Source organism: Acartia tonsa, chromosome 9, assembly GCF_053477335.1.
Source record: "Acartia tonsa isolate MP-2025a chromosome 9, ASM5347733v1, whole genome shotgun sequence".
NCBI classification, from domain to species: domain Eukaryota; kingdom Metazoa; phylum Arthropoda; class Copepoda; order Calanoida; family Acartiidae; genus Acartia; species Acartia tonsa.
Window position 1 is genome coordinate 1,807,590 of NC_137268.1, and position 17,958 is coordinate 1,825,547.

Consider the following 17,958-nt stretch of genomic DNA (forward strand, 5'->3'; position numbering starts at 1 on the left):
GAGGGTATAGAATATTAGGAAAAGGAATAAAAACTTACTTTAGTCTCTCATTAAGTTTGTCTCTAACAGTATCAAAGGCGCCAACTTTAGTCTTATGCTCAGGAATAACTGCCTCGTTAATCATCTTACCGCATGCAAACTCATAAAAGTCGTTACAAGGATCCTAAATACAATATCGTTACAGGAATCAGGTATAATGCTTACTTTAGTCGCTGGTTAAGTTTTTCGCCGACAGTATCGAAGGCGCCGACTCGAGTCTTATGCTCCGGAATGACGACTTGGTTTAGGTAATTGCCACAGGAAAACTCGTAAAAGTCGTTACAAGGATCCTAGATTAAAACAGTAACGATAGCGTCAAATAGCAGCGGAGCTTTTTTATTAAAAAAATGGAGGGGGGGGGGAATTTTGTCTGAACAAAGATTGGATTCTTTCGTAAATGGAGAAGGTCACTCAATGTGACGTCATAAAAATGATGGAAATTAGGAGACGTGGGAAAGAAACCCATAAAAAAAGATATGGATAATCACTCATTTTTATGACGTAACATGTCTTTTTTTGAGCGACTTTCTCCATTAACGATTCTTCTCTTAAATAAAAAAAACTCTACTGATTTATTATTGCTGGTTTGACTATTCAACTTTTCATATAAAAGGAAAGGCTATTAAAGGGCAAAGAATTAAAATCTAAGAAACACATAAATGACTTATAAAGTAGCTTAAAACATTATTTTAGCAAAAAAAATATGAATATCTTTAGCTTAAAATCAAGATGTATAAAAACATTTAAATTGAATAATAGAAGGCGAAGGTTTCGTGAATTCTTTAGCAAAAATTCTCGAAACCTCTTTTATATTACCATTTTATTTACAGTGATCAGCAGCTACAATTAATCCAGCATTATTTTGTAGCTTTAAAAAGGCTGAATGTTCAAATTTATTACTTTCATGACAATAAACCCATTAAGTCCTTTGTTAAAGCATAAAAATAGATTCAATTAGGAGAATTATTTGCAGCTGCCGTGCCAAGAATAAAATCATTCTGATAGACAATGAATAGTTATTTCTAAAGAATTTACAAGATGAAAACAAGAGGGGCCGAAAGTTAGTAGAAAATTCTCTGTAATATGATGCTTTTCAAGATTTTTAGTATATCTGAGAACCAGTTCTCATCCAGCGGATATTAATCGGTTCCGCGAAGCCACACTGGAAAAAAGTATTCTTAAGAAAAACAAATGAAGATTCTCCTTACCACATCTTTATCAATGATGTCCAGAAGACTGGAGGCAGCCTTCACACATCCAGCTGTTAAACAATACTTCTCTCCATTCTGAAATATGTAAAATTATCATCAAACGTTTTTAAAAGAAGGATATATGCAAAGAGAGGGGGGACATTTGGGCTGTTTATTACAGTCACCAGAGAAGTTCTAAAACATCGTTTTCTTATTCGTCGGGGACTTTTATCAAATTTTGATTGGTTAGTACATTAAGCATAGTGTCCAAACGTTTCAGTCACTAATTGTAATCTACATTGTGTATCATCATTGGGGATGTGTATCAATTTATAGCTTATGTATTATAAACTTATGAACATTGGACTTTTTTTATATTGATCATTATTGAGACAAAATGGCTATTTTGTCATAATTATTAAATTTGAGACAAAATAGCTTGATTCAGTATTATCAAAGAAAATAGATAAAGATATATAAATTTTAGAAAGTTTATAGAAAATTGTACTTATATGCATGCCATGATTGAAAAAAAGGAAAAACACTTTTATATTTTATTATTGATAAGAGTATATGATTATATTTTTTTCTTTATATCTTCAAGCAATTACAACAAAATCATGATGACATACAAATTTTAATAAATTATATAACTTCCTTGAAAAATTTTGTCATTTTGTTCTTTGTTGTTAGAACAGCTACTCTTTAACTGGGAATGTTTATAAACAATAAGAATAAGTGCAGAAAATTTGTTGATGCAAATTGACAAAAAAATGTTTAGAATTTAAAAACATTGTGATGTGTGTGTGTGTGTGTAGCCATTGTTTCTTAGTGTTTGGACCTAAGTAGTCATGGAGAAGGACGAGACACTTTTGTATAGCCACTAGGGCTATCAAGCTCCACGCTCAAGTACATTATGACTTGACCCGCTGTCTCAAGGGAGCTACTCTTTGTTACCTCACCCTCGCCGAGTATGGCAGGTGTCCCAAATTAAGTCACCGTAATGAATGACGCTCTCCGCAGAGGAGCTTGGGATAAGGGTTGTACAGATATTATCTACGTGACTATTAAGTATCCAAACCACTCAATAATCTCCCTTCTTACACAACCAGGGGATTGTGATCGCCTTGCTAAATAAGAACATCGTAGCTAATGTAAAGGGAAAAGCCAAAGTAATGTTGTTGTTGTTTGTAGCCAGGTCAGGAAGCAGATAAATTTAGTTACAATAGTCCAAGAAATTCTGCGCTCTTTTTGGGCTGCGTCCAGAGGTCAATTGGTGATAAAATAGTGGGTTTGAAAGTACAGTTAAAAAGATGCTCAGTTGTGTGGTCCGCTATGTTACAGTCTGGGCATCGTATGCTCTTTGAAGTGTCAAATCTTGAAATTGTTGACTGCAGAAAAGTGCTGTATCCTGATCTTAATTGGGCTAGTGTGCTCCTCGTCTGTCTTGAAAGTGTTTTTTCTTCCTGAATATTAATTGCAGGGGGTCGTGAATTTAAAACTTTATTTACAGGATACTTATTTCTGCAGTCTCTGTGAGCATCGTCATGGATCTTCTTTAGTCTCTTCTTGTAGTTCTGTTCGACCGGTGGACCATCTCTGAGGTAGGGTTCCACATGAGGGAGGTGGTTGATGATGGTGTTCCTCATGTTCCTGGGCATGGATGGTTTATGCAGCAGGTGATGATTAGGATGAATTGGGCGGTGCATGGAGAGTAGGTACTGGTTGGTAAGCATATCATTGTGTTCCTTCACCGGGAGAAGATTAGTTTCTTGGTGAAGGTGGCTGACCTGAGTCAGCTTGATGCAACCAGTTGCTACTCTCAGAGCGTTGTTCTGTGCTCTTTGCAACTCACTCCAATTCGTTGCGCTCAGAGATGGTGTCCAAACCGGTGCCCCATAGTTTAGAACTGATCTTCCTATGGCCTTGTAAGTGTTTACAATCGTCTCCTTTGACTTACCCCAGTCAGTCCCTGACAAGCACTTCAGCACGTTGTTGCGCTGGGTCACGTTCTTCTTGGTGGCGATGGCATGCTGCCCGAAGTTGAGCATCGGGTCGAAGGTGACTCCAAGGATCTTAGGGTGCTTGACAGTCGGCACATCTTTGCCCTTGATGATGATGGGTAGGGTCATGCTTACTTCATTGCTGAAGGTTGTGAAGATGGTTGCCGTGGATTTCTCCGGAGAGATTTCCAGACTGCGTTCCTTGAACCAGTTGACTAGTTGGTCAAGGTAGGGGTTGATTTCATGACAAATTTTGTCAATAGTCGGCCCCGAGTTGAGTACCTGGCAGTCATCAGCATAGGATATTAGTTTGATGTTACCGGGTGGTGCTGGTAGGGTTCTCATGTAGAGGTTGAAAAGGAGTGGTGACAGTACTCCTCCCTGAGGTACTCCTTGTCTGACAACCCTGTATTTACTCTTGCAGTTGCGGAAGACAGTATATTGCTGTCTGCCTCGGAGGTAGCTGCAGAGAAACTTGATGAGGGTGTCGGACAACTCGAGGTGCAGGATATCTTTCAGAAGAAGCTCGTGGTCAACAGTGTCGAATGCTTTGGAGAGGTCAATGGCAACAAGGATGGTGCGGTGACAGGGTTTCTTCCTGTTGAGGTTGCTTGCGATGTGGTGGTTAACTTCCTGAAGAGCGCTCACTGTTGATCTGTGCTTTCTGAAGCCATGTAATTGATCCTGCAGGTCTACAGCTGCTGAGACTTCTGGGAGGATGAGTTTTTCCAGAATTTTAGCAGCTGGAGACAGGAGAGAGATCGGCCGATAGGATTTACCTTCATCAATCGACTTTCCCGGTTTGAGAAGCGGGATGATCTTGCCTACTTTCCAGATGGATGGAATGATGGATGTGTTGATGGCGATGTTAATGAGTGTGGCAAGATATTCTATACCCTTGTCTCCAAGGTGTTTGAGCATGATGGGAGAAATACCATCAGGTCCGCTTGCCTTGGAGTTCTTAGAGGTTTTAATTGCCTCTTTGACCTGTTGGGGGGTATAGTTGTACACCTTGTCAGCCTTCTTCCGTTGTATGTGTCTGATGGTCTGTCGGAATTGTTTTGATGGTCTTTTGGGGGCTGATGGTGTGTATTGTCGATTGAGGAGGTTTACAATCTTCCCATTTGCTGAGATGATCCTACCATTGAATTTGATGGCAGTGTTGGTAGGCGTTTTTTGAGGTTGACAGATGCCTTTTATTGTTTTCCAGTACTTCTGAGATCCTGCTTCACATTTTTCGAGATGTTCTTGCCATTGTGATTTTCGATGTTCGTTGATCTCATTTCTTATTTCCTTGTTGAGAAGTTGGTAACGTTCACTATCAGGTTGTTGCACCCGGAGCCTGTCTCGTTCATTGATTTTATTGACGGTGCTTGAGGGGATGTTGTGGTGAACGTTAACAATACGACCTTTAGGAATGAACTTTTTGGCCGCAGCATTCATGATTTTCCTGAATGCCTTCTCTCCCCTGATGGATGAGGTGGGGGTTGAGAGTCTGGAAAACTTTTTCTCAGCAAAAGAGGTGAAACCAGTCCAATCAGCTTTGGCAAAGTTAATGTAAACTTTGTCGGCAGACTTGGAGGTGTTTATGTCTGCCTTTAGCTTGATTATTAATGGTAGATGGTCAGAATTTAGACTGGATTTCACTGTCCAGGATGTATATGGCAGTATTGATGGTGTTGCCAATGTGATGTCAGGGGAGCTTTGATTCTGGCTGGTGACTCTCGTGTCTAGATCTTCGTTCAGAATACCTAGGTCTGAGTCAGAGATCTCGTCAGCCAGTTTTCTTCCTCTGGCATCCTCCTCTCCTTTGGAGAACCAGTTGGCATGGTGGGCGTTGAAGTCGCCGCCTGTGATGGTGTGTTTGTTGCCAGCAGTAAAGGAGAGGATATCCTGGAGTGGAAGATTGGGACCATTTTGACAGCTAGATACTGGAGGGATATAAACGTTGTTTAAAGTGATGTTTTCTTTGATCCCTACTATGGATATACTCTGGAGTTCAACATCTTGATGGGTTTTGATGTTGTTGGGGATGTTGTTGGTGTGGAAGGGGATGGTGTCTTTGACAAGGAAGGCTAGGCCTCCGCCCTTGTCTCTCTTCCTATCTTCTCTTACCAGAGTGTATCCAGGTGTTGAAAAATCTTTCGATTTATCTGTCAATTTGGTCTCTTGCACCATGGCAACATGAATGTTTTCAGTTGTCATTAGGTGCATCAGTTCTGTGTTCTTGCTCTTGATGCCATTGATGTTGATTTGACATAGGTTCAGTTCAAGTTCGTTGTTGGTGTGTTGTTGTTGTGTTTGAGGAGGTGGGGTAGGAGAAGGAGGGGGGGGGTTTTGGATGGGAGTGCAACAGGAGCCTTCCCATTGCTGGCAGGCCTTCCTCTCGCGTAAGGATTTGAAGGGGGAGCATTTAAGGTGAAACCAGGAGGTGCATTTGGAACATTGAACTGAGTAGTGAGCACGGGTGATGTTTTTAGAACACTTGGGGCAGATCCATGGTCCAGGGTTCTGCTCGGTTCCGGCGATGAAAAGCAATAGCAGAAGCAGCTTCCGGCTAGCATACTTCCTTGTCGAGTGTATTAAAAAGATGGCAGAACTCTGGCATTGAACTGTAATTCATCTGCTCCTTCTGGAGCTTTGGTTCGGCAGGCGCTGATCCCACGGGGGTGGGCGTAGATGTGGGGCGTACACCCCCCTGCCATGACATCCAAGCCAAAGTAATAGTTACTTCTCGCATCGTATTATAAACGGCTTTCCGCGGATATAGAATGCCAGTATAGCCATATAGCCAGTGCCTTCGGCACCTCGGGGCTAAAAAAACTAGTTTTAATCTTATGATTGTACATTTTTATATTCGTAGAAAGCTGGATATAATACGATGCTTGACATAGTTTTTTCGTATGGATGAGAACCGGTTCCTATCCACCGGATTCGAATGAATACGAGACAAACATTTTTTTTTTCTTAACATAATCTAAACAAATAATCAATGAAAATGTACTGATAAGAAATGTCCTGATAATACTAGTTAAATATATCAATATCTTAATCTTAACTTTCAAAATATTTGTTTGCCTAGCTACAGTTTCATTGAAAATTAGATACTTTTATTAGCTTTTAGAAACTTTTAGGCACAGCAATTTAATACTTTTAAAATATAATGTTCTTCAAAGTATATAATATCCACGTATATTCTATTTCCATTAGGTTATCAGAAGGAACGTGTCATAAAACCACACGCCCCCCCCTCGCCCACCCCTCCCCCCCGCAATACAATTATTCGTTATCTTTATTTAAAATTTGCAATTTTGAACTGTATTATCGATCAACAATTATAATTAAAATGTGATACGCTTTACTGAGATTAATTTTCATGGATTTATGGGTGATTAAGATGCCAAAAATTTGAATAGAATTTTGAAATTAAATAGAATCTATTGAAATAATAAAAAAAATATCCACGAAAAACTGTCTATAATACAATGCGATAAAAAAAATATTAGTTATGTGTTTGGTGCAAAAGTATAAGTTAGTAAATTAGTTTTTGATAACTCTGTTTTAAATCTAGTTTCTGGACCATGTTAATATGTAATTAGCAAGGAAGATATGATTAATTATAGATGAGCTGATATTTTAATAATCGTGGAAAAGAGATAACCGTCAAATAAAGCCCCTTTCAAAATATTTTTTTCTCAGTATTTTGTACCAAACCAGTAAAGCATAAATTTGAAAGTAAAACACTAGAGGGGGAAGAGGCTAAAAACTATATGTCCCCATCCCAAGGACCTTATACCGAATTTCAATTGGTTCTTTGAAAATACCGTTGGGAATATTAACACAGCCAAGTAGCAGAAACAATTTGCTAGCAGACGAAAAAGGTCCTTGGTAAAGGGGGACAGGTAGTTATATACATAAATACTATAGATCTGTTGCATAGATTCATAATAAAATAACCAGTGGAATTTATATTGATTGTTTGAGTTAGATTGAAAAGTATTGAAAAGTTAGAATCAACAAGGTTTTTCTAGATATGTGAAACTTTATTATAGAAAAGCTGCGCTTTCAAAATGATTAGTTTGTTGATTTCCATAAAAAGGGTTTGCTTTACCGTTTTTGTAAATATCAAATAGGATGACAAAAACCAGAATATTTATCAGGGATTAGGTAACAGGCATGATCTCAAAAATTAAAAAAGTATTTAGTTACTTTGAAAGATGATGTAAAATGATCCATTGAATTTAGATATGCAATCGGGTTTTTTGTATACCTCTTATTTTTAAAGTAATTTAAGTTTTTTTAATTAGTTGCTTTTAAGGTACTAAAACGCAACAAAAAAAGAAGAAAAGTGCCATTATTAACAAAAAATAGTAAGATCTTTAATTTGACACTTTACTTTTTTAATTCTGTTGAGTGATTATTGAAAAAATATTTTTTGTTGAAGCCCGGTGAATCAAAACTTTGTTAATCAAATTTGCTCGTCACGAATGGGTTAAAACAAAATCGCAAAAGTTAGGACACGTTCTTTCCAGTTTTACATAGTTATATTCTCATTGATTTTTATTCTAAGACATGCCAACTTTTTTAGTTTTTTAACAAGTCATGACAAGTTTGGAAAAATCACAAATTAAGCCGCTCAAATTTACCAATCCGCAATTTATCACCAAAAAAATCGCGGGAAAACCTATTAAAAAGGTCCTATCCATTACCCCGCAAAGCAACAAACATGTTGCTAGCAAGTTTTTTACCTACAAAAACATTTAACTGTTTTCCATTGTTTTTTGCTTTTATATTAACATGTACTATTTATAAGTCATTTTCATAAATCCTTATAAAAAAAATAACAGGATGTCTATCTGTTTCCCTGTACTGAAGGATAACCTCTACTAATGAGCCGATATGGTTCTCCTATACAATGTAACTTCTAATGCTTCTCATATACTGGTTCTGGGAAGGTTTATAACTATTTTGGGGGAGATTACTACCACCCTTCCCAGAGAAATGTAATAATTTCTTAATATAAATTTCAACAAATTTTAAGTTTATTTAGCATAATTTTACTGTAATTTATACTAAAATGTATCTTCGAGATCAAACTACTAATATATCATATAAACGCATCCTGTGGCCTAAAGATATTATTTCAAATATTCATACCGTATGTTATATGTACTATAACTTTAAATTTTAAATGGCTGCAATTTTCTTATTTTTGAAGCTAGAAGAACATTTTTTTAGAAAATGTTTAACTTTATACAATTTTAATTTTAGAAATTCTAAAAAAAAATAATTTTGGCGGCAGCAGCTGTACTTGGCAGCTGCCAGCGACCGCAGCCGGCGGTCAGCGGGTAACCGGCCATATAATAGAACACCAGATTATAAAGAATTTTTTTTGCTACTTAAATATCCGGTTATCCGGCATTTGAAATTAGCCGGATATCCGGTATCCAGCTAAATATGTATCCGACCCAACCCTAGACAAAAGTAAATGACATCTTTGACTGGTAAACAAAAAATTGTGCAAAAATGAATTTATGTCCTATTTAATTTATAATTAAGCTGTACATATTCTAACATTAAGTTTTATAGATCAAATTTCTTATTATGATAAATAATGACCATTGGTACGTAAACCATCATACAGGCCTTAGGCTTTATAAATACCAGAGACGCGGGGGGTTTTCGTACAAACCCACATTTTAAATGAAATGCTAAATAGCAAACCTTAGTATATGCAGAAATGTAATCTTATTCTAGGTTTTGTTCAAACCAACAAAAAGTGTACATTAGGGTAACTCTAGACCTTTAATAGTTAATTATTGCATCATATTTCCGCGGATATTAAAATAAATTAAAACCAGCTTTGTTAGTCCCAATTGGCAGAAAAGGTCCTGGCTAACAAAAATGGTATTCATTTTATGATTTTTATTTTAATATACATTTGAAATTGTCTGTAACACAATGCTGTACATGATTTTTCAGTATGGCAAAGAACCGGTTCTAATCCAGCGGGTATTAATCGGTTTGGAAGCAATACTGGAAACAGTTTTCGTCCATTTCAATTGTTAGTTTTTAATGTCAACGAGTTAGTTGTCTTATGGGTGTTATCTGGATAAATAACCTTGATTAAACGAAATTAAACATAAGATACTTTAAACCAAAAATAACAATAAAATTAAAATGTTATTCTGGAATTTTGCTAAAGAAATTTTTATTGCTATAAAGTAAAAACATACTAAACATTAAAAATCCTCCACCCTTAGTAACAAAACAAAATCCGTATAACTCGGGGAGGGAGGGGACATTTGGCTGTTAATTACACTAGTCTCCAAAGTTTTGAAATAGCGTTCTCTAATTATGTTAGCTCAACAACTTTGGGGACTTTCATTGAATTTTTATTGGTGGGTTCAATAATTTGATTGTCTAAACATCTTAACCACTAATAGTAACCAACAGGGGAAGCAATTTTGTATATCATCATTGGGAATGTACTTCAGTTTATCGGCCAATGTCTTATCCCTTTAGATCCCTGGTATATAACTGAACTTTTCTTGTAACTTTTGGAAAAAGAATAAATGATATGAGTTAATATATGACGTTATAGACAGTTATCTGCGGATAGAAAAATGAGATGATATAAGTATATACTGTTCACATCCATTTCTTGTAGTTTTAATTTAACAGGACAATTCTAACATGCCAAAATTCACGGGTAGAGCTATGCTGAAGAACCTACATAAATTACCAACATCCCTCATTTTTATGGCGTCATTGAGGGACTTCTATTCGTCTTCATCTCTAGAGAAGCCTCGCTTTGAAAAACCACCCCTCCATCATTATAACCCTTATTAAGACAACCCTCCATTACTATAAGGAAGGGATAGGCTTATGAAAAATTAATCATTCAAAGCTGTATAAAGACATTGGATTTTTCATTCATAATTCTACACGTTCATAACAGCAGTTTTCAAGATCTTAAGCTTCAGACAAAAAAAAATAAACCTTTATTTTAAGCTACTAGCGGCTGCGCCTTTAGCATCTAGGGGCTCTGTATTCAAATGGGCGAAAAAATAGCTTAAAACCATCCCAATACCTTAAAATGAAAATGTAATAGCCTACAACTATCACTAGACCTGTGTGAAGTTTACCTAAAAAATGTAACTCAATCAGTTCATTGGTTATTGAGATCATAAGCTTCAGACAAAAAAACAAACAATAATGCGAAAACTTGAATTGAAAGGATAACGTTAGACGTCTCTACGGCAATAATTGTTCATCAATTTAGATCTTAAAAACTTCTAAATTTATTGATTTGCTAATTTTAGTGCTTGAGAACAGGTAGTTAATTACATTTGTTAATGATAAAATGTGGTTTTATAGTTTAAATTGGCCTTCATAATTATTATATGATACTCTGTTCAATTTCCAATATGGCTTCAAAACCGATTAATATCCGGTGGATTCGAACCGGTTCTCAGCCATACTGAAGTATCGTACATATAGCATCGATTTACAGAGACAATTTTCCACGAATATAAAAATAAAATCGATTTTGATTGCCTGGGCCTTCGGCCACCTTTTGAGCTAACAAAACTGGTTTTAATCCAATGGTTTTTATTTTAATATCCGCGGAATGCTGTCTATAATGCGATGAGATAAATGACAATTATGGAATATATCATGCATCCACAAATAAAAGTTACGGGAAGTCGGTCTGTTTGTTTCAAAGTGTCTAGCTAACCACTAAACCAATATGGTTCTCCTTTACAAGTGTTCTTTCAGACAAATTGGGGAAGAAAACCTTCACCCTCTCAAGAAAACATACCCCTAGCATAATGCTCCTAATTTTTTTTAATTTATTCAATTTAAAAGTAAAATTGAAAATATAGGGTCAACTCTCACCCCCTTACCATAAAGTATTCCTAGAGGTATCTAGAGTCATATACGTATACATTTAAGTAATTTGATGTGTGTCTGTCTATCTATCTTTCGTTAAAATCTCTTTTTCAAATAGCTCGCTTAAAGTATGCTATCAGAGATGATAGGTTTCAGAATTTCGTCTTTTTTTTAATATAAAATTTTTGCTAATAATGGGTTCTGTATGCAATAAAAGAAGAAATGGGTAAAAAAATAGCCTAAAACCAGCCCAAGACTTAAATTTAAAGATAAGCCAAAAACAATTTTTTATGTAATTTTCCCCTGAAATGGAGAACATTTAAGCGGATAACGATTTTGAATATTCAGGGTTGAAGACCTACAAAGAAGAATTAGATGCTTGAATTTTCATCTATATAGATAGATTTAGATATGTAGCAAAGGGATGATTTTACTAAAAGTACGGCCAGAAATTTTGTGCACCTAACTTACAGTTTTATTATTCTCGTACCCTCTCATACTTAGGTAATTTATTGCGTAGATACGCAAGTACGCAACAGGAGAAAGAGAGAGAGAGAGAGAGAGAGAGAGAGAGAGAGAGAGAGAGAGAGAGAGAGAGAGAGAGAGAGAGAGAGAGAGAGAGAGAGAGAGAGAGAGAGAGAGAGAGAGAGAGAGAGAGAGAGAGGGAGACAGAGGGAGAGGGAGACAGAGAGAGAGAGAGAGAGAGAGAGAGAGAGAGAGAGAGAGAGAGAGAAAGAGAGAGAGAGGAAGAGGGAAAGAAAGAGAGATGGAGGAGGGAAAAAAGGGGGATGAAGTATAGAGAAATGCGTTATCATTTCACGTTGAAGCTTTTATTACTTTAGATAATTCAAAAAGGAGCCTTTTGAGATTACATCCTTTTTTGGGAAAATAGAAAATTAAGAAAAAATAACCAAAAACATGCTCATATCCAAATAGATGCTTCAAAAAAGCATTTTAACTATATCATTGTTTGTTGGTTTTTCAAAGAAGGTGCCTCACTGATACAACTTCAAATTTAATTTTTCAATGGCATAGTCTTAAAAAGCTCCTTTGGAACTTAGAGCTATAGTGTATACGCATATAATGGCCCACATATAGGATATACACACATACCCCCCCCCCCCCCACACACACACACATACACATACACACACACACACACTAACAGAGTACTTCAGTGGTCTCCAAGAGGTTAATTCATCAAAAAAAAATTGTTACATAGATATTTAAAACATAAAATTATAATAAGTTATAAAAGTGTTTAAATGAAAAACTATGTTAAAAAGTAAACAGTGAATTCAAATTTAAAATAACACTTGTATTGTAATAATACGTCAGTGTTAACATAATTTTGTTTTTATGTGAATTTTATAATTTAAGTGATATATTTTTTAAAACAAAAATAATATGTAGTAATTTAATGAAATTATTGTTATTATGTGACTTATTTAAAAGGCAAAGCTTAATAAAAACAAGGATGACGCTGTCTATAATTAGCAATGCCAAAACATTATGTAAACAATTGAATTTAAAGAGAAAATTTGCAGGGATCTAAGGGGATAAGACAATGGCCGATAATTGATGTACATCCCCAATGATGATACACAAAATTATCCATTCTGTAGATTACAATTAGTGGTTCAACCAATCAAAATTCAATAAAAGTCCCGAAAGTTGTTTGGCTAACGAAAAAAAAACGTTATTATAAAACATTGGGGCCTTGTTTCATAGTTTTTTCTTCTTAAATATCAGTTTATTTGTTCTTTCTATTGTAAATAAGAATATTTTCCCCTGAAACGTATTGAATTGATTTAATAATGAAGAAAGTAATTACATAAAAATCAAGTGAAATTATATATTATTATAAAGCAAAGCCATTCTATAATAATTGATATTGTCGTCAATTATCATTTATTGGTCAGTTCGTTCATCCAGTAGGAGAAAAGGGGATGTAATAAAGGGGGTGGATGGGGCGGATCGTTATTATAGCCAGCTACAAGTTTTACTTTATTAGAGTACATGATAATCTGGTGTAGGATCCAAGTAATAAAAATCCACTTCTTTAAATTATTATGATATTTTATTAAAGAAGATATTAGTGTCTCGTAAGAAAGTGAATAAATTAACAAATCTTTCAGCCAAATGTTGGATCATATGTCTACTTTTTTGGAGACATCTCAAGATATATTTGTTAATATCTGAAAATCAGGAAGAAAACTTTTAAACACATAAGAAATCAACACTTTATTAATAGAAAAAGGTATTAAAGTATCCTAATGTCATAACTCTTTTTTAAACTCTTTAAAAAGGAGCTTTACCACCCTTGGTAGTTTAATTACTTGTTTATTAGTTTGTTAATTTTGTTTTTTTTTCTTTCAAATTATCTGTCAGCATGTTATATTAAAAATGCATAAATTACAATTTTCTGCTTCTATACAATCGATATATTATTTTTGGGATGTTGCACCAGATTTTCATCTACTATATAGTGATGCTTACAGCTGGCTAAAATAACTATATAATCCACCCTCTTTATCCCATCCCCTACTACTGGATAAACGAACTGACCAATAAATTAGGTACATATTAGCAAGCTAAATAGACAACAAATTTTCCCCTGTCAATATATTCACGTATATCCTATATCCATTGCTACCAGGTAAAAATAAAGGATTAGTTAATATTTAATATATTTGTCGTATGGTATACAGACAGTTTTCCACAAAAGGTAAATTAATTTTTGTTTAAATAATTCCTGTTTTTTTTGGCCCCGAAAGCCTTGTCAAATAAAAAGAGATCAAATATATAAAATTTATTTTAAATTTCTATAATAGCCATATGATACATATTTTTTCAGTATGGCTTAGAACTGATTTTAATCCAGTAGAATACTGGATTTAAAGACATACCGGAAAAGTCTCTCACTCTCTAAAAATTTAACTTTATCTAACTTTATCATTATAAAAACAAAACTATAACCCTTTTATCCCTGATATGAAATTCCGTAATATTTTTTCTCGTATTCATTCGAATCCGGTGGATAGGAACCGGTTCTCATCCATACGAAAAAACTATGTCTAGCATCGTATTATATCCAGTTTTCTACGAATATAGAAATGTACAATCATAAGATTAAAACCAGTTTTTTTAGCCGGTGCCTCCGGCAACTCGGGGCTTAAAAAACTAGTTTTAATCTTATAATTGTACGTTCTATATCCGCGGAAAGCCGTTTATAATACGATACGAGAAATAACTATTTCTATTACAAAATATTTGAAAACAAAATGCCTGCTATATACTTTAAAAACAAGGATGATACAATCCAAAGTTTATGAACATGTTTATGGTTTATAGGTATTTGGGAGCATTATTAATTTTGAAATAAAAATGGGAGGAGGCCGAAGGTGATGTGTAGAAGAATAACCCCAATAGATTAAATAACAACATCACTTTCAATAATGAAACAAAGAATAATCTGGGTTAAGGGGGTGGGGAGGGGGGGGGGACATAAACCCTCCTGAGTAGCAAAGCAACTAAAATTTTGTAACGCTACAAGGAAAATACTTTGTTTGAATAGCGAAACAATGTTGATATTATGATATTATTAGATTATATATCAACTAGCGGCTTCGCCCCTAGCCTCTAGGGGCTTTGCCCCAAGAGGTGATAAAAAAAAATTATGGCGAAAATCGAAAGGACCTTGGAAATCTCCTTTAAAAAAAAATAAAATAAAAAAAAAAAAAAATAGGGGGAGGGATTTTTTGGTTTTTGGGGGGGTTGGGGGTGTCCCACCCCCCAAGAAAATAGCTTAAAACCACCACAGGACCAACAGGTAGATACCCTGAAGAGTAGAATCCGATCGGTTCAGTGGTTACCGAGATCTTAAGGGACAGACAGACAGACGGACAGACGGACAGACAGACATCGTTCTACTTTGTATTATAGATAAATATTAAACATACATCTAACATTTAACTGCCTTTCAATTCAAATTTTGATTTAATTAAAAAACTTTTCGGACATAGTTTATTAAGTTCTGACACTATACAAGAGTTATTGTCAGTTAGTCCATCCTTCTGATTTTAGGGCTTCGCTTTTATGGTTGTTATTTTCATGTATCTTCGCTACTTAAATTGAGCCTAGGAACAATTAGCAAATATTTAAATATCAAAAATTTGTTGCAAAAAATCTACAAATTTTGTTAAATGTCTCAAACGTTTGTCTACTAAGTTAAACATTGACAATTATTGTTGCGTAGCAATAGTATGCTAAAATTTTAGAATAGTTATTTATCGCATCGTATTACAGACAATATGATATGGTTGATATTTAAATGAAAAAAATAAGATTAAAACCAAGGCCCAGACCAACAAAACTGGTATTAATTCTATGCATTTATTTGGAGAAAATTGTCTGTAATACGATGCTTTACATGATTTATCAGTGTGGCTGAGAACCAGTTCCAATCCACCGGATAATAATCGATTTCGAAGCCACTATGGAAAACAATTAAACTTTTTGTATTACTTGCATGTTTTCTAAATCAATCATTTTTTGCTTGTTTCTTTAGCTATTTTGGCTTTATATTTTTGTTTATGATATTAAATAATAGCTATAAAAAGTTTAAGACAAATCATTGTTTTTGTTACAATTTGTTTTTTTTTATAGAATTTTTATTTCCGCAATAATATAGAGATATGTATATTAACAAAAAGTATAGAATTGTTATCCATCGCATCGTATTATGGACACCTTTTCGCGGATATTATAAAAATTATAAGATTCTGGTTCTAAACCAGAGGATATTAATCGGTTTTAAAGTCATACAGGAAATAAATTTAATATTAAAAAAGTTTTAAGTCGTTGAATGTAAACCTACTCTTTTTAATACTTTAAATTTTTCATTTCTTTCTAGACCCAGAGAGGGAGGGGACAATGGTCTGTTTATTACACTAGTCCCCAACGTTTTCTTATTCATTGGCTTTAATGAATTTTGATTGTTTGGTTTATTAAGTTGAGTGTTTAAACCTTTTGTCTATCATCATTGGGGATGTACATCAATTTATCAGCAATTGTCTTATCCCTTTAGATCTCTGCCCAAGACCAAATCTAATTTTTTGCCTTCCTTGCGTAAATTGCGTAATAAGCGTACAAAACAATATTGCTTTTGTAAACATTTATGAAAAGGTATGCCCAACACTAAGAAGTAATGTTTCATACAATTGTTTTGCCTTTCTAAAGCATTACAGAAAAGCTATAGAATAGGTTTTCCAGTATGGCTTTGAAACCGATTAATATCTGCTGGATCAGAACCGGTTCTCTCGGCCATTCTGAAAAATCATGTATAGTATCGTATTACAGACAATTTCAACGAATATTAAAATAAAGCACATACAATTATTACCAGTTTAGATTATTTGGGCCTTCTGACTCTCCGGACCTAACAAAACTAGTTTGAATCTTATATTTATTTTTTTATTATAATGTCCGCAGAAAGCTGTCTATAATACTATGCAATAATATTTCTATTTATGCTGTAAGTGGCATAGGAAGTATTAAAATGTATAATAACTTAAATATAAGTATTGGTCATCGATTAAAAGTAACAAGTAGCGCGTACACTGTAGAACAAGGATAATCAAATCCATTGACAACAAATCTATTTATGTAATAATACGTTTTTATGACTTAAGAAGTTAAATATTTTTCCAGTATGGCTTAGAAACCGAATAAAATCTGTTTGATTAGAACCTGTTTTCAGCCATACTAAAAATCATGTACAGCATAGTTTTACAAAAAAGTTTTCAAAATAAAAATCATAAAACCAGGGCTGATAAATCTGGTCTTAATCTTAATATTTTTATTTTTAATATCCGCAGAAAGCTGTCTATAATACGATGCGATAAATAACTATTGTAAATAATAAAAGTTAGACATTTAAAAGTAACTTTGTCAGAACTCAAATTATATGATACTAACTAAATAATGATTTATAAAGAAGCTACGCTACAAAAAGTGCTTAAAAATGACGAAGGGTCTTTTTTGCCCTAACAACAATAAAAACCTTATTTTTCTAATGGTCATGCTGTTGCTTAAAGGGAAACTTTGAAACATAAAAAATATCCGTATTTTTCCACAAATAAATTTAGGATTGAAAATTTCAGTATTAAAAAAAACATGCATAAAAAAAAACATATTTTGTCTTAATAGTAAACATTTTAGATTTTTTCGTTCATTTTGATTAAAAGAAAACTAGTAGCTTTGCCCCTAGCCTCTAAGAACCACATTGAATACTGTTAAAAAAAATGACAAAATTCAGTGATGACGGGTAATAAAAATCTGAAAATTGAAATGACGCAAATGACGCAAATTCTGACGCAATTCTGAACGCAATTCTCACGTTTATCTAAAAATGCAACATATAATAATAGCTATTAAAACAATTTTCAAGCATAACTTTTATCTTATTAGGATAACAATTAAAAAAGAAAAATATTTTTACCATATGAAATTCGTGATCAAACACCTAATTGAAAAAAATGCAAGACATAGCTTTTATTTTAAGAAAGACTATAGGGCAACGGACGCCCCCAAGAAGCCTCTAGGTGTTCTTAAGGTGGGAGGGGGATAAGTCAACCGCCCTTCTACTTTTTAACGGAGTTTTAATAAGAAATATTCAGAAAAAAATTAGGAGGGTAGAGATACGCTCTCCCAAAATAGTTAAAAACCTTCCCTGTACCTAAAAAAAAGCTTAATTGCAAAGGAAAACCAAACAGATGTCTTTTTTAACAATTTTATAAAAAAAAAACATTGGCGCACTTGTATAAACA

General features: G+C 34.2%; 1 protein-coding gene across 4 annotated transcripts in view; it reads right to left on the reverse strand.

The window, feature by feature from the left end:
- The window catches only part of LOC145327991 (neprilysin-2-like), a 47,904-nt gene that overhangs the window by 20,074 nt on the left and 9,872 nt on the right, over positions 1–17,958 (reverse strand). For 3 of the 4 annotated variants that reach the window (XM_080171518.1, XM_080171520.1, XM_080171521.1), the window contains exons 5-6: positions 1,248–1,325; positions 39–163 (exon numbers count right to left, since the gene is read on the reverse strand). In XM_080171518.1, the coding sequence (XP_080027644.1) occupies positions 39–163; positions 1,248–1,325 (203 nt within the window). Of the gene's footprint in view, positions 1–38; positions 164–204; positions 330–1,247; positions 1,326–17,958 lie in introns of all 4 variants that reach the window. The other variant, XM_080171519.1, reaches the window with a different exon arrangement.